This window comes from Mercenaria mercenaria, chromosome 8 (assembly GCF_021730395.1).
Source record: "Mercenaria mercenaria strain notata chromosome 8, MADL_Memer_1, whole genome shotgun sequence".
Taxonomy (NCBI): Eukaryota; Metazoa; Mollusca; class Bivalvia; order Venerida; family Veneridae; genus Mercenaria; species Mercenaria mercenaria.
Genome location: NC_069368.1, coordinates 82,075,385 through 82,096,214, shown reverse-complemented (window position 1 = coordinate 82,096,214; position 20,830 = coordinate 82,075,385). Strand labels below are relative to the sequence as shown.

Genomic DNA, 20,830 nt, shown 5'->3' with positions numbered 1-20,830 from the left:
TTTTGGTTTAAAATTTCGGAACTGGATAACAACACTACTTAAATTCTCAAAAACAGCAATTATTACAAACGGTTTTTTGTCTGGGTTCTTCCCTATTTCAAGGTCTATAAAGCAGGGCTGTCCGTGCGCCCCAATTTTATATATTATTCAAGCAGAGCCAATGGCATGCTGCATAAGACAAAATGAAAATATTCAAGGCATAGCGCTACCGTCAACAGATCTTATATTAACGGCGAAAATAAATCAGTTTGTTGATGATACACAATTTTTTGCTAAAAATGAAACGTCGCTGAAATACATATTCAAAGATTTGACATATTACGAAAAAGCATCCGGTGCTAAACTCAATAAAGATAAAACGTTTTGACTTTTTATTGGCAAACTAAAAGGATAAACGCTGTCTTTCAAGGAAATCAAATGGACGAAATCGTATGTAAAAACACTTGGCGTTCACCACGGTTACAATTTCGACAATGATGCAATATGGCGGGCTAAAATAAATAAAATAAAGAGCTCTTTACAAGTCTGGAAATCAAGAAATCTGACCATACAGGGTAAATCTTTATTGATAAAAACGTATGTTTTTTCTGTATTGAATTTTGAAATTGAAAGTAGAGGTATTCCGGAAAAATATGAAAAAGAACTTGAAGATTTGATTTCGAATTTTTTATGGAACGGAAAAAAGTCGCTTGTTGCTAAACTGACGTTGAAAAAAGAGAAATGGCAAGGGGGAATAAATTTATATAATATTTCAGATATACGAGAATCACTTAACATTAAAATGATTTATAAAATCATACACTCAAAGTTAGATAACTGGAACTCAATTGGCAAATATTATTTACAGTCGTTAGATAACATCTATTCACAGACATTCTTTCTTTGCAGATGTTCATATTTAAGTAATATCGATTATGAAAGAAGAATGTCTTCGTATTATGCACTGGCAATAAAGCACTGGAGTAAACTACTTCAAAAAAATAACACCAGTGACAGTAGAAGATATTTTAGATACTTCCTTGTTTAATAATAGAGATATACTTTTCATATGAATCCTATTCTCATTAAATCCTTTTTAGAAAGCGGTATTACAAGCATTAGACATATATGGGATCTGGAAAAAAAGCAATTTATATCAAGTAATCAGATTTTTCAAAAGCTAAAAAGAAGGGTAAATTGGATATCTGAATGGTCAGTTGTAAGAAGTAGTATTCCAGCAAAGTATTTATCTATTTTAAAGTCAAATGAAGACTCAAAAACAGCAAATAAGCCCTTTTTTAAGTTTAAAAATCTTGAACTTTTGACAAATGGGTGTAAATTGGTACATTACTCGAACTTGCATGTACGTGATATAATGAAACAGTTAGTATACTGTGATAATAAATCACCATCAAAAGTTGAATTGAAATGGGAACAAAATTTAAGTCTTTCCTCTCACAGTTGGGACAAAATTTGGATGAACATTTACAAATCATATTGCCCTTCGAGCACGAAATATTTTCAATGGAGATTTGTTCACAATGTTATTTTCACGGAACACAGATTATTCTTAATGAACACATCTAACGGGTTATGCAACATATGTAAAACGAAGATGGAAACATTAAAACATCTTTTTTGGGAATGCTGTGATATTAAACGATTATGGATTTTTGTAAACGAAATATTCCATTTAATTCTGCCCGAGGAGCACATTACTCTCGATTATTCCAAGATAGCACTAGGTATAAGTACAATTTATTCGAAAAACTCTAACGTTTTAAATACTTTCATTTTTGAAACGAAATTTACTATCTGGAAACACAGAAACGAATTAAAATTTTCAAATGTTAAGCATGGAAGTGCTGTGATGGAAAAAAAAATCATATCAAATGTAAAAGATTTATTTAAATTTCAGACTTTAAACAAAGAAGATATAAAAGTTCTCAGTAGAATCAAGTTGATATGATTAAAGGGGAACAACCCAAACAGCTTGACGAGTGCGTGCTATGTTGATCTTGCATTCTTTCGGGTATATATACACATGTATCTATCTTGTAAGATCCGTATTTTATGTTGATCTTGCATTCTTTCGAGTATATGTATTTGTAAGATCGGTACTTTAAAACGCACCAGGTCAATATACTTTTTTAAAACTATCCTAAACACAGAGATCTGTTTCGAACTTGTTTGAACTCTATGTTAGGGAAAGGATTTTTTGTTGTTGATTTTTTTGTGTGTTTTTCAAAAACAATACACAATATAATGTTATCCATATGTACGGGTAGTAAGACATTTCATTGTAATCTATATATGATATATGATGCATTGCTGAACGTAAAACCCTTCATAATTTGCATGTCATGTTATGTTACCTGTTGTTGTAAATAAAATAAAATAAAAGTCAAAAAAAAAAAAAAAAAAAAAGTTTGAATCAAATCCATTTGGTAATAACTGAGATAATAGATTTCGGGACGCGACGGGACGGGACGCGACAAAACTGACTCCTATATACCCCCCTCAAACATGTTTGGTGGGGGTATAATTAAGTTCTGACTGTAGTAATCAAGCTGGTACTTATTTCTTCTGCTTTCCTGCCCATACGGCGTGAAAAAAATACATCCGCATTTTTCCATAACAGGCAGATAAACACAGCTTCAGACTGGATGCTGAACAGTAACTGACACATATCAAAATATCTGTTACATTTTTTGTTAATGGAAACTGTTCTTCACCAAATTCATAATGCATGGTAGTTACTGTAACTGTCCTACATCCAGTCAAATCATTTACGAAGTTACAACACGTGCTTGAAAGTTGTGTGACATGCTAGGAACTTTTGGGAGCCAGGATAAAGTGTTGTCTAGTAAACGTCTTGTCATCAAGACTTCAGTTCAAACATTGCCTTAGTTATTATTTGTGACTATCGCTAAAAGCTTTTTCACAATTTTACAATACCAGCAGTGTTTTTATTTACATGCACTATTTTGTCTTTAAAACTTTCCTGTCAAAAGGTACTTGCATTAATTTTACTGTGATATGTAGATGCAAAGAAAAAGTAGCTAGTGGGAAAATATTTTACTTACAATTGATATTAGCCTTGGGCTGTGTCTGGGAGGTTACGTAAGGACTCTTGGAGAAATCACCACCTGTTTGAGCTGTCAGATCATCATACACTGAAATATTAATGTAAAAGTTCTTTCCCTTTAACAGTGTTCAAAAATGTCTTAAAAAATTTTTTTTTAAACCTTTTTGTCAGTTACCTTTTGTTGAAGTGACATTATCTTACTGCATATAGTGTGTTTTTGGTAAATATTTTATAAAAGTAATTTTCAGATGCTGTGCATTTAAATGTGTTAAGATTAATGATAATGCCGCATAAGTACTTGACAATGATGCTTTAGAAATAAAGAAATCGGACTAATAAAATATTTCTTTTCTTCAATCTTCTACGCAGTGATCTCCCTTACCTATAGGTAGAGATTTCTGAAGATTAAGGGAAGCAACTCCTGCATGCAGTTTTACTTTTCTTAACAAGAGGGTCATGATGACCCTGGACCGCTCACCTGAGTAATATCAGCTAAATGTTTCAAATGTTAGTCAGTAGGTCATATTCATGGTCAATGAAAGTCAGTTTTAAGATCCGTGTGCAAAACTGTGCATGTCATCCAAATTTCAAGGCTGTATCTTAAAAAACAAGAAAGTAGGTTAGCAGGTCAAGATCACAGTAAAGTGACATCATATTACTTGGGGTCATCAGGTAATTATAATTAAACTGTCTAGGAAATAGGATCAGATAATTTTTAAAGTATTTTTTCCTATATAACTCATATATATAACTACTAGGCAATGCACCATACCAAATATCAAAAGCCTAGGCTTTGCAGTTTCAGGCAAGAAGATTTTTAAGTATTTTTCCTATATAACCCATATAATAACTAAGTGACCCCAGGGCAGGGCCTCTTTTCATCCCAGGGTTAATTTGAACAATCTTGGTAGAGGACCACAAGGTAATGCTACATACTAAATATCAAGGCCTAGGTCTTGTGGTTTCAGACAAGAGGATTTTTAAAGTTTTTTCCTGTATCAGTTTATGTAAAACTTGGGACCCCTGGGCAGGGCCTCTTTTCACCCCAGGGGTATAATTTGAACAGTTTTGGCAAAAGACCATAAGACAATGCTACAAACCAAATATCAAAGGCCTAGGTCTTGTGGTTACAGACAAGAAGATCTTTAAAGTCTTTTCCTACATAAGTTTATGTAAAACTTGGGACCCTGGGGCCGGGCCATATTTGACCCTCGGGGGATAATCTGAACAACCTTGGTAGAGGACCACTAGATGATGCTACATACCAAATATCAAAGCCCTAGGCCATGTGGTTTTGTACAAGAAGATTTTCAAAGTTTTCCCTTTATAAGTCTACATAAACCATATGACCCCCAGGGCAGGGCCATATTTAACCCTTGGGGGATAATTTGAACAATCTTGGTAGAGCACCACTAGATGATGCTACATAACAGATGTCAAAGCCCTAAGCACTGTGGTTTTGCACAAGAAGATTTTTGAAGTTTTTCTTTTCGGTTACCATGGTAACCAGAGTTCTCCATAGAATTCAATTCTTTGAACAATTTGGAAGGGGGCCACCCAAGGATCATTCCTGTGAAGTTTGGTGTAATTCTGCCCAGTGGTTTTCAAGAAGAAAATGTTGACGGACACACGACGGACATTGAGCGGTCACAAAACCTCACCATGAGCCTTTGGCTCAGGTGAGCTAAAAGGACTGCCCCAGTCAAAATAAGAAAAGTCATATTTGGAAACTTATTATTTTGTAATGGTAACAGGAAGAGATTGGTATATTGTGTTAAAAGCTATAAATTCATCCACCCTTTTTAAACACACATCTATTTCAGCTGGATTTTTACTTGAAAAATGCACATAATTCCACTTTAAGACCTGCCATGCAATATTTCAACAACTGTGGCATGAATATTTAGCACTTAAAAGAAGACCAAAGAGGCAAAAATTTGAACAACATAACATATACACAGAAATGACATCCAGGAAATTTAGGCAAAACAAACTTATCCTATTTCACAAGTTGCAATATTCTTCAATCGAAATTGAGACAAAGATAAACTAATTTCTGCTGGTAATATTTAAAGCACTTACTTTTATTTGTTCCATATTGTACATGTGAGCCGTAATTTTTCTGTTGGTACTGTGTGTTAGCTGGAGTGCCAGCATGGGCAGCGTTTGTTACCTGGGGCATCTATAACAAGATCATTGCATTATTCATATAGTATCATTCCAATTTAAAACATTCACATCAATTTTCTAAAATTACATGACCAGGTGAAATATTTATTGAAGGCTCAAAGAGTTTAAAAGGAAGCTGATAAATACAATATACTGAAACATACAATAGTAAGTGTCAAATGCCCTGAAAGTGCAGTGCCCTTGCCTTTTGGTAAGGGTTTAAAGTTAGGTTAGGGCTCTTACATGTGACCTTTGACCTTGCAAATTGTTCAATAACTATAAGCTCAAATGCTACTTTGTATTCTCTCTATTGTACAGGAATACATTTATCTAGCAGAAAGAAAACAGACATACTGGAATCATTGGATACTGGAAGCCAGCTCCCGGAATCAGTGATGGTGGATAGTAGTAACTGTAGTTGAGATGTATGTATGGCTGCTGGTGTGCCGCCGACTGGCCTGTACCAGAGGGCTGAGAGTTTGCCGGGACTGACCCTGTAGGTGATTGCGCATCTACTCTAGGCAACTTACTGCTGTCATTAGAACCTGTAATTTGCAATGTTTTTGACTCCCATATTAAAGCAGAAAAAAAATACAAATCAAATATATCTTTTTTTTTCACCAAATATCTGAAATTAAGATTTCAATATTGTTTGCTTAAAATTGTGTAATGATGACTGTAATCAATAAATTATATACCATTTTATTCCTAAATTAAACAGTATTTCTAGCTAAGAGTGAAGGTCACAAAATGTTATGGCTCGGAATCCGGTAAAATGTCTTCAAAAGACATCAGTAAATTAAAGATTTCCTCATTGCCAAATACAGAAAATGAGTACCAATAGTAATGTCACTTATTGCATATGTTCAGAAAATAGTCAAGAAATGGCTCAGAATCCGGTAAATGTAATCACTCTGTGTCAGTGAATGAAAGATTTTCCTCATTGCCACCTCAAAACAAGCCGAAATATTCCATAAGTGTGCAATGTGTTTTTCAACATATACATATAAGTTCCCTGCATAAAGTATGGATTTCATCAGGGTTGGCTTTATCTAGTGTTGTATCAACATGCAGTGTGTGAGTTTGATACAAATGTTACATAATTTGAAATCTCTCACTACTACCAAATAACTATTTTGGCAAGTATTTTGACTTCTCAACATGCATAAAAGAAAGAACATAACAGGTATATACCAGAGTATGGCACAGTGGGAATTGTCTGTTGTGTGCTGTTTGAGTTCAGCGTTGTTGGAGGGATTTGTAGCCCTGCTGCAGCTGCCGTAGCTTGTAAATCATACATATTACTTGTAGCCTGAAATATACAATACATAATTCAACTCCTAAATTACACATCAGTACTTATCTCACCTCATGCTCCGCTAGCATCATATTACCCTGTAAGTGGTTCAAAATTTGTCACGTGTTAAATAAACACTAATATGCCTCTTTTTTCTTTTACTTCCCCTGTATGCAAATGTTTTTGATTACCATTTCTCCAGTTTTCAAACGTTTTGGAAAACTCCATGTGCCCCTAAAGGCATTACTGTCATTATCAGGCAATTTGAAAATACAACTGGTAGACAACAGAATGTACGCAATTAACACTGTGTTTTTTTCTTGGATTAAATGTTGCACCGACAATTATAGGCTATATGGCAACTTTCCAGCTTTGCTGGTGGAAGAAGACCCCAGGTGACCCTCTATGCAATATTTCATCACAGGAGGGCACCTGGGTAGAACCACCAACCTTCCATAAGCCAGCTGGATGGATTCCTCACATGAAGAATTGAACGCCCCCAGGGAGGCTCGAACCGACATCGGTGAGGGGCAAGTGGAGTGTACTATATTTATCAAGAAACAGCCTCCTTACCTTATGTTTAATTCTAACACGACCAGATTTGTTTTCCTATTAAACAGAGAAGGCTGAAAGCTGTGTGTTATTATTCAACAATTCATTTTTCTGACGTCACAATTATTACGTCATAGCGTTAGACGGCATAATGGTGCGCTGGTCAAGAAATCAGGCACATATTTGATGGATATCGTCAAGGACGTACAGAATAATCCTTGATATTGTGTTAGAATCGAAATAATATATCTCATGAATAAAATCGTTGTTTGTCCTTTAGATGCGTATTATTATATCACGAGGGCACATATAATACCTTCGCATCTAAACTCCAAACAATGATTTTATTCAATGACAAATCACTATTTGGGATATATTATTTCTTAAACTACTGAAAAAAATTTGGCTCAGAATCCGGTAAAATGTCTTCAATACAAGTGTCAGTCAAATCAAGTTTTCCTCATTGCCAAAAATATACATGTGTTCAGTTAATATAAGTAACAACAACAGTAATGTGAAAGTATAAACAAAATAAGGAAGGTAAAACATCACTCCAAACCTGGTTGAATATCTTTAATACAAACACAGATACATTCAGTATTTCCTAACTGACAAATCTTACTGTTGAATATTGATAACGTAAATGGTATTTCTAACTAACAGTGAAGGTCACAAAATGTTTTGGCTCAGAATCCGGTAAAATGTCTTCAAAAGACATCAGTAAATTAAAGACTTTCTCATTGCCAAATATAGAAAATGAGTACTCATTTTCCAATAGTAATGTCACTTATTGCATATGTTCTGAAAATAGTCAACAAATGGCTCAGAATCCGGTAAATGTAATCACTCTGTGTCAGTGAATGAAAGATTTTCCTCATTGCCACCTCAAAACAAGCCAAAATTTTCCATAAGCGTGCAATATACCTATTTCAAGTCCCCTGCATAAAGTAGAAGTGAAGGAGGGGTAGTTGAGCTAGAAAGTGTTCAACAACATCATCAATTTTAAAACTTAAGCTTTCTAAAACCTATAAACAACTGAGAGTATAAAAGTGACAACACAAGCAAGTACTTACAAGAGGTGGCATTCTCTGTTGAAGATACTGGAATTCTTCCAAGTTAGCATAAAGCTGGGGCTGCTGTAATCCCTGCAGACCCTGTAAACCCTGCAAGAATAAACAGTCAGATAATATCACCATACTCAAACAATTCTGTTTTGTGCTTGTTCATTCAGTGCCACACCAACTTAATTTAAGCCAGCTGGTGATGGTGAAGGAAGATTCCTGGAGCCTCTTCGGGCACACAGGGCATTATTTCTGGAATGGGCCGGGACCTGGTAAGAACCAAATGGAAGTTGCATGGCTTTCTAAGACACATGAAGAATTTTACATCCAAAGTGCAGTTTCAAACCTGCATCGTTGAGAGACATATGGCTGGACTTAAACGCTCTTTATGAAGGTCCCTTCTGCTGAATGCCATTACTACTTAAGTATACATGTAGATCTGTGAATTAAAATAACCTTGGGCCATTACTGACAGAAACAGTATTAATCTCCATTTATCTAATCAATTCCAGTACCGAAACTGCCTACACTGGCTTACTAAAAAATAATGATACAAATACTGGATGTATCTACTTGACAATTTCATTATTTTGTAATATATCTGAACAGCAGATCTGCAATAACTGACATCAGTTATTTTAGAATACTTAAATTTTATGACAATATCTAAATGGATAAAAATCATTTTGAGAAGCGTAAGTGCTCGTTGCAACAGAAAATACATACTAAACCACTAATTGCTCTACATTTCGCATTCTCCTGACAGAAATATACTTGTATATCATCAAATGTATCGGGAATTTACCTTTGGCTAAAAAAATGTAGGAATTAATGGGTTACTGGGAGTATTTCTGATAACAAAAAAAACTGTTATCACCTATGAAGACGGAAAATCAATTCACAGTTAGGACACCAATAATTAAGTTCCAGGACAGCCCTAGTATAGATGTCAAATGTAAGCTTACGTAGAAAGGCAAAGTTCCAGCTTGTCCCATAATGTACTGTTGTGCCATCAATGGTACACCTGGTGGCAAGTTGGGCGGCGCTTTCGAAGCTGAAAATACACAAGGCACAGTTATTCAACAATCTTTTATTCTGCAAAAGTATTTAAGCACTGACAGTAAAATTTCTATGTTATGTGAGCATACAAGTAGTGTAACTTTTAAGGTTCTAACTTCTACTTGCATTAACTGTTTACAGAGGATTCTTCAATCATTCGGTACACTACTAATTACATATAATGATTTCTCGCGTGCATCTGAGATGAGCAGCCTGATGAACACTGTACTCATTACAAATCAGTGGATAACTATAAAACTATAGTAAATACTTTACAAAATTATAGCTCAGAATCCGGTAAACTGTTCTCACTGTTGTCAGTGAACAAAAAGTATTTCCTCAAAGCTATCATGTATGTACATCTTTTCTTTTTCTTTTTGGTTGGATTTAACGTCGCACCGACACATGATAGGTCATATGGCGACTTTCCAGCTTTAATGGTGGAGGAAGACCCCAGGTGTCCCTCCGTGCATTATTTCGTCACGAGTGGGCACCTGGGTAGAACCACCGACCTTCCGTAAGCCATCTGGATGGCTTCCTCACATGAAGAATTCAACGCCCCGAGTGAGGCTTGAACCCACATCGATGAGGGGCAAGTGATTTGAAGTCAGCGACCTTAACCACTCGGCCACGGAGGCCCCATGTATGTATAAGTTTATCAATTTTTAATTATACCCCAAGATATAACATCTACAGCAAACTTCTAAATATCTTGATTATACCAAATCCGTATGATTATAAATATTAAATCAAAAGAGAGACTTACAAGTAGCTGACGCAGACGGCAACGTTGAGATTTTAGTTGTCGTGCTGCTTATCACAGTAGTTCCAGTGGATGATATTGTGGATGAGGTTGTACTTGACGTCAATGATGTCGTGTTCGTAGTCGCTTTTGATGAACTCGATACACTATCAAACTGGTTAAGAAATAAAGGCATGAGGATTACTTTCCATGAATCTTAAATCTTATCTTACTATTATTATGAAAATAAAACATTTCATCATTCACTTCTGGCCTATTTTTCATCAATTTGGGAATGCCATCGACACCCGTGGAATTGGGAAAATGCTCTTGGAAACTGTCTTAATAGGGACAATTTGCAAATTACCAAAATCTACATAAATGTGTTTTTGTGTGAAATATTAATGAATTGCATTTCAGTAATTGTTATACAGTATTATAATTTACCTAAATATACATACAAATTAGCAAAACTACCTTAAAACAGCAAAAACCCTAAAAGGTATAATCATTTGGGAATTTTAAATTCAACTATGGGAAAAAAACATACTTTTTTGCATTGGGATTACCTCCTTTTACCGGAGGTAGATTTATAGGGGAAAAAAGCCCTGCACTTTAATATTATATAAATATTAAAATAATCAGATCCCAGATATATTGGAGGAAGTCGAAAACTATGAAAGTTTTACTGGGGGCCAGGGCAACATCCTGGCAGCTCCTTGAAATTAGCAAATAGGATGTGTTGGATATGCTTCCTTCACCTCCCCACCCCCGACTACAACAGTCACTACTGGTGCTAATCATAACAAGAGGGTCATTATATCGCTGTTAAACTTAGCCTTTGAATCGTCAAGATAAACATTCTGACCAAATTTCATGAAGATAGAGTCAGAAATGTGGCCTCTAAGGTGTAAACAAGCTTTTCCTCCGATTTGAGCAGTGACCTAGTTTTTGACCCCACATGATCCAGTTCCGAACTTCACATGGGAATCATCAAGAAAAACATTCTTAACAAGTTTCATAAGATAGCATCATAAATAAGGCCCATAGAGTTTTAACAAGCTTTTCCTTATTTGAGTGGGTGACCCTAGTTTTTTACCCCACATGACCCCATTTCAAAATTGGCTTAGAGATCATCAAGATAAACATTCTGTACACAAGTTTGTATCAAATCAAAGCATAAATGAAACCTCTATATGGCTGAAAGGGCCAAAATAGAAAGTTCTGCCCCATTCAAGGGCAGTAACTCTAGAACGAATGATGAAATCTAGCCAATTTTCGAAAGGAACCAAGATCTTATTGTGACTTAAGTTGTGTGTAAGTGTGGTTAAAACTGAATGTAAAATGTCACTTCTATCATGTTCACAAGGTAAAAATTAACAAATTTTGACTTTCAGGGTCAATCATTGGATCTAAAGGATTCATCATGGAATCCAATAATATCGCCGTCGTATACCTTTGTTGTGGGCACTAATTAAAATATTTATTCAATTCTGACGCAAGTTGTTTACTTTCTTTTTCTATTCATTTTGGAAACCCGTGGACTTGTACTAATATTCGATAATGCAGTATTGGTAATGTACAGAAATTATTCACTTGTGCAGTTCACAGTCAACCACGCAATTCCAACGTCACATGTTTGTCTGCAACAAAATGGAGAACCGAAAAATTTCTGACATGCTAACAGACTTAATTTGATGGTCAGATTGTTTTATATTTTTGACAGGCAATCAAACCATCAAAACTTCAAAGGATCAAAATAATGGAGGATAAATTATCAGAGCTCCAGATAATTTTTTTGGCCTATGAGTATTTACTTATCATATTTTTTGCGAATAAGTGAAATGGTAAAATCTGAAATTGACTAGCCTGTAGGAGTAATTTTAAAATACACTACCGTACCATCAATATTAATTCCCAACTATTTGATTTACGCATGCATTGATTGAATGTATAATATAGTTTAACCTAGGTTTGCAGAGTACCATTCAATGCGTGTGTACGTTCAATGTGGGAGAATTAATGCCGACCATGCATTGTTACATAAAATGATAAAGCATCCAGACGATTCAGATTTTGTTTACGCTAGTAAAAAGTGATTGTATGCGTTTCTGTAATTTCATAACATTTTTATATGCTTAAAAATTATCATACATGCGTATATGCATTATTTCAAAGCGTAATTTATGCTAATCTGACTAAAGTACATCTCCTATTACGCTATGCATAGGATCTGAGAACGACCTATTCATTGCCTCGTTCTGACGACCCTTTCGCTAGCCAATCAGAGCCTAACTTACAACATCTTGCAAATCTACCTGTAGCCTTGACTTTTGATATTTACAATCCTTATGTCGTAATGTATCAGATAGCCGATTAGCTCAGTCGGTAGGTCACTTGCTTTGTAAGCGAGGGGTCCAGGGTTCGAGCCCTGGAATGACTGCACATTTTTCTTACTCTTTGACATTCGAACAAGTCGTCTGATTGGATAAAATAAAAATAGCAATACTTGAAATCCAAAATATACAGAAGACGAATGTGAATGGGTCGTTCTCAGATCTTCGTTTAGAAGATCAAGTACTTAAGTCAGATTGAATTTACGCTAATACGCATCTTATCTGGAGCCCTGAATTATAATACACAGTCATGTAAAGTTACTGGTTTTATCGCTTGTAAAGGTTATGCTCGGTAAACATTCTAATCATCTACAGTACAAACAGGTTTAAATCACCAGAAAATTCATAATTTTGGAAATAATTCAATATTTTTTAAGTAAATCAATGAGGAATTGAATCCCCTTTTGATACATGTAAGTTTTATTTAAATCTATCTCGTATTCGCAACAAAATCAGCATTTAAACCCAAATCGGCAAAGATGACAAATTCATCGGAAATTTCCTCAACCATTTTGGTCTTTCGACGCGCGTTAAGATATACTACCCATGGATAATAAAAATAACTCAATGTTTCCTAGGATTAGTTGGACAAGCCAACAGACATAACTCCAATGAAAGAGGTCATTGCAAGAGCATGTCTGCTAACAAAGTTTGAAACACTTGAAATGACCTCTCTTTCAACTGAAATCTGTCAGTGATGTCAAACACTTCTTATTACATATTATTGGAATAAACAACAAATAATATACTTAGAAAATAGTTCAGTTCTTTTATTTGACCACTTTAATTTTGTCACCCCCATTTTTCATGTTTCACTCGCAGTTTCTTTCGCTTAAACAGCCTTGGAAAAGGACCATCCAAGGAATATCCAAACTAAGTTTCATCAAGTTCCACTGAACAGATGTTGATAACATACACTGAATGATCCTAATAGTTCAGGTGTCAAAGATAAAAATTTGCAAATTTCTATTGGTATTTTTATATCAAGGATGTCTAAAGACCCAAGCATCTAACCAAGCATCTAAATATGCACTTCAGCATTGACATGGCTGCAGTCTTGGAGCTACATAAATCATGATCAGGTTTTCTAATGAATGAGATATCCAGTAAATATTGTAACAACTTTACCTGTGAACTTGATGACTGGATTGTATCCAATGGTCCATCTTTAACTCCAATTTTTGAAAAATTATCCGCTAATTTACTTCCTGTAAAGGATGACTGTAAGGTTACCTCCGTTGAGTTACGATAGTTTTTAGCACTATATCCAGCTTGGGACTGAGACTGACTGGCATCTCTAGGATATGAGCCTGCCTGGCTTCCATACCCAGAGGCACCAGTTTGAGTATCACGAAAACCAGTCGAGGACGACTGACTATCCCGACCAGAATAAGAGGCACTGGCTGATTGGGAATCGCGACTATATGCACCACTGTCAGTTGCGGGAGTGTCCCTAGGATAAGATCCGCTAGCAGACTTTGAGTCACGTTTAAACGAATTACTAGGGTCTCTGTTATACGAACTACCCACTGACTGACTGTCACGATTATATGCCATAGTCTGGCTATCACTAAAGCTTGATGCTGATTGAGTATCCCTGTTATATGTCGAACTATCCGACTGACTGTCTCTCGTTTTACTTGATGAAGGGACATTGTCTCTGAACGAACTTGCACCTGATTGGTTTTCCTTAAACCCAGAGCTAGACTGTGTCACTGATGTCTGAAATGATGAACCTGCACCTGTGGCATGCTCATTTAAATAAGACTGGTTTGAGTAAGAGCTTGGTCGCGAACTTTGAGAATACAGAGAATTTTGCGGAGACTGACTTGAATATGACGACGATGTAGTATTTGGATACAAAACACTTGGATTCGATTGGTTTGAGGAATAATTAGACTGATTCTGGAATGTCGAACCAGACTGGAAGTTCTGGAATTGACCTTGCCCAGACTGGTACTGTTGCTGATTTGACTGGAAGCCAGACTGGGCTGACTGGAACCCAGACTGTGATGGCTGGTACCCACTTGGAGGAGACTGATACTGAGAACCAGACGGGAACTGGCTACTACCAGACTGGTACTGATTCTGATTAGACTGTCTGTATTGACTAGAAAATTGGCTTGAATTTGATTGGTTCTGACTTGGAGTAGACTGGTACTGAGTTCCAGAGTAAGATCCAGGTTTACTTGAAGACTGGTACCCAGCTGAAGATTTTTGTGATTGATACCCAGTGGATTGGTACGAAGAACCAGACGAGTAAGAACCAAGATTAGAATCTATCTTTGTGGATGGCAGTGACACTGAAATAGTGTGAAAATTTCAATGAATACCAGAGCATCTCTTACATCCAATTTTCATTACAAACAAAAAACTACGAAAAAAGGTATTTTCAAATAATCATATTTAATCATCAATGATTGCAAATCTAATTTAGTTTTGACAAAAGAACAAGATAAATTTATACCACAACAAAATTTTGCCACTTTGCAGCAGCAGCAAGAGTACTGCATTTCGAGTCAAACTGCTACAATAAAGGTAGTATATCAACTTTTCCAGCTTTTGATGGTAGCAGAAGACCCCAGGTGTCTCTCCCAGCATTGTTTCATCACAAGCAGACACAAGGATAGAACCATCAAGCTTCCATAAGGCAGCTCATTCACTTTCATCATATGAAGAATTATACATCCCCTAAGCAAGGTTTTCAACCTGCATCTGTCTGGGGCAAGCGATCTGAAGTCAGCATCCTTAATCGCTCAGCCAATTAGATCCCTTTTTACTTTTTGAAGTTATTTTACAGTCAAACTTAATGAACAAGTTACACTGGTACCTGGCTGTGTTTGTCCAGCTATGAGCTGATTGGATTTCAGATCAGATGTAGTTCCCTGCAATTGTAGAGGCTCACTGGGAGAATTTATCTAGAATTCAAATATAATTAACTGGTGTTAGAATCTGATCATACAATACTTTTATCAAAATCTGTCTATGACAAAATCATTACAAAGTTAGGCAACTAGAAGACATTCTGACAGTCTAACATAGTCTGACCTGTATAATTACATTCTAACAGAAAGACTTTCCGGGAAATTGTAAATATTATTTTATACACCAATTTTGCCCATGACTTGACATTTGCAGCAGCAACTTAGGGAGGTGCTTATTCAACTTAGGGAAGTGCTTATTATGCGACAGTCACCAAACTTTCATATCAACTGACATGGTAAAATCACATTATCTGGCAAAGTTGGGTAATAAAATTTCTGTTTATATAATGCCGACCATACCTTTCATCAGATCATTCCTTTATATTTTGTACGATTTTGTTATGCTTCAGATTTGCAGTCAGATTCTGTTAGGAACATACACCACTGACGTACCACATGTACGATACAGCAGTTACATGTAACCAACAATAGCCCACATAGCTTGGCTAAATTCTGGACCCCTGCACTCTCATCATTGCATTACATTTCCAATTCAATTACAGGACTTTATTATTATTTTTCCCAACTAGGGTTGGATACCGGTTCCCGGTATCGGTACCGTACCGAATAATCACTTCGTAAAGTACCGGTATATACCGTTTCGTAAAGAACCGGTTCCGATTCCGGTATTTCCATAAAAGTAAATAAACAAAATAATTACCAAATCCGCGGCAAAAGAAAGCAGAAAATAAGCAAATAGTATTTGAAACACAGTTATAACGCGATCGACATTGTTTACTGTGACACCGCTCCGAGTAACATGGAGAGCTGGCCTTGCGAATAATTTCGTATGCTAAATATTATTATAAAAAACTTCTTTTCCCGTCGTTTTAAACTACGTGAATCATACTTAATTGCAAAATATACGACATTTTTTTGCTCTTTGTCATATTCTATCAAAACAAATGAAAAAAAAACTATTTTAATAAAAAGTTACGAAACTAAGCTGTAACCTACGTAAACAAGTCATCGGTTTTCGCGAACTAATAGAAATACGTTATTGCTGGTTGTTTCAAGCGTTTTGAGGGTTATTTTTCAATGAAAATTGTGTTGGAAAAAATGTTGCAATTTAAGTACATTACTAGTTAACCTGGTTGAAGATTTATCATGAGTGACAACGAGTCTGACTTGTAAAATGGGTTAATTTGAAAGCTAGTAAGTATTGAATTTCACAGTTCTCGTCAGTGCAGAGCAAGCATTAACACAGTCAGTGAGTCCTAGATTTAAATTGCACAGTGAGCGACGTATCTACTCTTTTTTTATTTTGGAAAACTCTAGTTTGTAAAATATGTTTATTTTATTTACTCTTTCATAATTTTAGTACAACATCAAATTAACAGACTTAAAATGTTTATATATCAAAGCAAATTTTCCTGTATAACTACTTAAAACGGTGTATTTAATACTAACCAAATCATTGCTTATGTGATCACTTCAAAGCTTGGTATCGGTATCGGTATCGTTAAAAATACCGTATCGTTTCGTTGATATCGGTATCGGTATCGGACCGCTTCGTCCTTAACGATATCCAACCCTATTCCCAACGTATAATTTTATAGTAAATTATATTTTATTCATAACTTATAGTTAAGTACTACTGTAATAAAACATCATTTTATTGTTAACATTTAAAATGTTTTCAAGTCTTAATCTTATGCACAGAGTTTACAGAGTAAGTTTTATTATATACCTATATAAATTTTGTTAAAAATACAGCTTGCATTTCACAAGGAAACACAAACAGGCTGAAAAAAGTCCCGTATTGTACCTCCCATATTGTATGTTGCCGGACTACTTTCATAAATATGCAAGAGCTGACACAATTATACAAGAGGGCCATGATGGCCCTATATCACTCACCTGTTATCATTGCACTTCTTGTCCTCAGAAAAAATATCTAAGTCCAAAGGATAGGAACATCAAAGGGAAGAAAGTTAACCAAAAAGAAAAAAAAATTCTTAAAAGGTACAGATATGTCAAAATACACCTAAAAATTGGAGGTACCACAGAAAAGTGGTCTCGGTTTTAGCCAATAATAAAAAAGTTCCTAAAAATAAGCTATTTATAGTAACGTAAAAGGGAAGTAATTAAAAAGAAAATTATTGTAAGTGAACAAAAGAAGGAATCTGTTGACATAAATGAAATTTCAGATCAGTATCTTCATTAGTTACGAAGATATACCAATTTTAATTTTAAATAAAGGGAGGTAATTTGACACAAAATCAGTCCATAGTTATCTACCCTGATTGGCTCAGTCTAACTAATGACAATAATGAAATTTCAAATAAGTCCTATAAGGACTTACTGATATAAATCCAGTTTGATTACAATCAGGGGAGGTAATCAGATATAAAATAACCTTCGATTGGCTCTGATTTGTCATGGAATCCAAGATTTATTGTTGTTGAAGATACATTTTTGTATTTTGGAAGTTTGTATCAAATAAAACCATAAATGAAGTCTCTATATGGCTGCAAAAGCCAAAATACCCAATTTTGGACCTTTAAGGGGCCATAACTCTGGAACCCATAATGGAATCTCGCCAGTTGAAGAAAGGAACCAAGATCTTATAGTGATACAAGTTATGTGCAAGTTTGGTTAAAACAAAATCATAAATGAAGCTGCTATTGTGCAGACAAGGTCAAAATAGCTGATTCTGGCCCTTTCAGGGGCCATAACTCTGGAACCCATTAAGGGGTCTGGCCAGTTCAACAAAGGAAATGAGATCTTATGGCGACACAAGTTTTGTGCAAGTTTGATTAAATTCAAATCATAAATGAAGCTGCTATTGTGCAGACAAGGTCAAAATAGTTAATTCTGGCCCTTTAAGGGGCCATAACTCTGGAACCCATAATGGAATCTCGCCAGTTTAAGAAAGGAACCAAGATCTTATAGTAATACAAGTTGTGTGCAAGTTTGGTTAAAACAAAATCATAAATGAAGCTGCTATTGTGCAGACAAGGTCAAAATAGCTGATTCTGGCCCTTTCAGGGGCCATAACTCTGGAATCCATAACGGAATCTCGCCAATTCAAGAATGGAACCAAGATCTTATAGTGATACAAGTTGTGTGCAAGTTTGGTTAAAATAAAATCATAAATGAAGCTGCTATTGTGCAGACAAGGTCAAAATAGCTGATTCTGGCCCTTTCAGGGGCCATAACTCTGGAACCTATAATGGAATCTGGCCAGTTCAAGAAAGGAACCAAGATCTTATGGTGATACAAGTTGTGTGCCAGTTTGGTAAAAAATCAAATCATAAACTAGAAAATGCTTTTGTAAAAAAGCGCATGTCTCCCCCAATGCAAAGTCCTATAGGCAAGAAGTCAATAGGGGTCAGGAGCAAAAATCAAAGAGACACTGATGGTTGGCTGCAATAGGGATCATCTACTTGGCATGTCCAGTCATCCCGCTAAATTTCAACACTCTTGGCCTAGTGGTTCTCCAGTCACTGTTCAGGCTCCTGTGACCTTGACCTTTGATCAAGTGACCTCAAAATAAATAGGGGTCATCTACTCCGCATGTCCAATCATCCTATTAAGTTTCAACATTGTAGGTCAAGTGGTTCTCAAGTTATTTCCAAAAGATGATTTTACATGAACAGGCCGCTGTGACCTTGACCTTTAACAGACTGACCCCAAAATCAATAGGGGTCATCTACTCTGCATGTTCAATCATCATATGAAGTTTCAACATTCTGGGTCAAGTGGTTCTCAAGTTATTGATCAGAACTGGTTATCAATGTTCAGGCCCCTGTGACCTTGACCTTGAACGGAGTGGCCCCAAAAACAATAGGGGTCATTTACTCTGCATGAACAATCATCCTATGAAAATTCAACATTCTGGGTCGAGAGGTTCTCAAGTTACTGATTGGAAATGGTTTTCCATGTTCAGGCCCCTGTGGCCTTGACCTTTAACAGAGTGACCCTAAAATCGTTAGGGGTCATCTACTCTGCAAGACCAATCATCCTATGAAGTTTCATCATTCTGGGTCAAGTTGTTCTAAAGTTATTGACCGGAAATGGTTTTCAATGTTCGGGCCCCTGTGACCTTGACCTTTCACAGAGTGACCCGCTAATCGTTAGGGGTCATCTACTCTGCATGAACAATCATCCTATTATGTTTCAACATTCTGGGTCTCTGGGTCAAGTGATTCTCAAGTTAATGACCGGAAATGGTTTTCAATGTTCAGGCCCCTGTGACCTTGACCTTTAATGGAGTGACCCCAAAATCGATAGGGGTCATCTACTTTGTATGTACAATCATCCTATGAAGTTTCAACATTCTGGGTCAAGTGGTTCTCTAGTTATTGATCGGAAATGGTTTTCCATGTTCAGGCCCCTGTGACCTTGACCTTTGACGGAGTGACCCCAAAATCAATAGGGGTCATCTACTCTTCATGATCAATCATCCTATGAAGTTTCAACATTCTGGGTCAAGTGGTTCTCTAGTTATTGATCGGAAATGGTTTTCCATGTTCAGGCCCCTGTGACCTTGACCTTTGACAGAGTGACCCCAAAATCAATAGGGGTCATCTACTCTTCATGACCAATCATCCTATGAAGTTTCAACATTCTGGGTCAAGTGGTTCTCTAGTTATTGATCGGAAATGGTTTTCAATGTTCAGGCCCCTGTGACCTTGACCTTTGACGGAGTGACCCCAAAATCAATAGGGGTCATCTACTTTTCATGACCAATCATCCTAAGAAGTTTCAACTTTCTGGGTCAAGTGGTTCTCTAGTTATTGATCGGAAATGGTTTTCCATGTTCAGGCCCCTGTGACCTTGACCTTTGACAGAGTGACCCCAAAATCAATAGGGGTCATCTACTCTTCATGACCAATCATCCTATGAAGTTTCAACATTCTGGGTCAAGTGGTTCTCTAGTTATTGATCGGAAATGGTTTTCAATGTTCAGGCCCCTGTGACCTTGACCTTTGATGGAGTGACCCCAAAATCAATAGGGGTCATCTACTCTTCATGACCAATCATCCTATGAAGTTTCAACATTCTGGGTCAAGTGGTTCTCTAGTTATAGATCGGAAATGGTTTTCAATGTTCAGGCCCCTGTGACCTTGACCTTTGACAGAGTGACCCCAAAAACAATAGGGGTCGTCTACTCCAGCAGCCCTACAACCCTATGAAGTTTAAAGGTTCTAGGTCAAATGGTTCTCCAGTTATTGCTCGGAAATGAAGTGTGACGTACGGACGGACGGACGGACAGGGCAAAAACAATATGTCTCCTGGGGGAGACATAATAAAGCTGCTATTGTGCAGACAAGGTCAAAATAGCTAATTCTGGCCCTTGCAGGGGCCATAACTCTGGAACCCATAATGGGATCTGGCCAGTTCAAGAAAGGAACCGAGATCTTATGGTGATACAAGTTGTGTGCAAGTTTGGTTAAAATAAAATCATTAATGAAACCACTATCGTGCAGACAAGAAATTGTTGACGGACGCACGGACTGACGACGGACGACGGGTGATCACAAAAGCTCACCTTGTC

At 36.4% G+C, this 20,830-nt stretch overlaps 1 protein-coding gene across 1 annotated transcript in view; it reads right to left on the bottom strand.

Moving 5' to 3' along the window:
• The window catches only part of LOC123565981 (protein lingerer-like), a 79,753-nt gene that overhangs the window by 15,386 nt on the left and 43,537 nt on the right, over nucleotides 1–20,830 (bottom strand). Inside the window, exons 13-21 of the mRNA XM_045359740.2 lie at nucleotides 15,174–15,261; nucleotides 13,472–14,646; nucleotides 9,972–10,122; nucleotides 9,112–9,200; nucleotides 8,159–8,248; nucleotides 6,431–6,548; nucleotides 5,591–5,781; nucleotides 5,150–5,249; nucleotides 3,066–3,155 (exon numbers count right to left, since the gene is read on the bottom strand). Of these exons, the coding sequence (XP_045215675.1) occupies nucleotides 3,066–3,155; nucleotides 5,150–5,249; nucleotides 5,591–5,781; nucleotides 6,431–6,548; nucleotides 8,159–8,248; nucleotides 9,112–9,200; nucleotides 9,972–10,122; nucleotides 13,472–14,646; nucleotides 15,174–15,261 (2,092 nt within the window). The remainder of the gene's footprint in view (nucleotides 1–3,065; nucleotides 3,156–5,149; nucleotides 5,250–5,590; nucleotides 5,782–6,430; nucleotides 6,549–8,158; nucleotides 8,249–9,111; nucleotides 9,201–9,971; nucleotides 10,123–13,471; nucleotides 14,647–15,173; nucleotides 15,262–20,830) is intronic.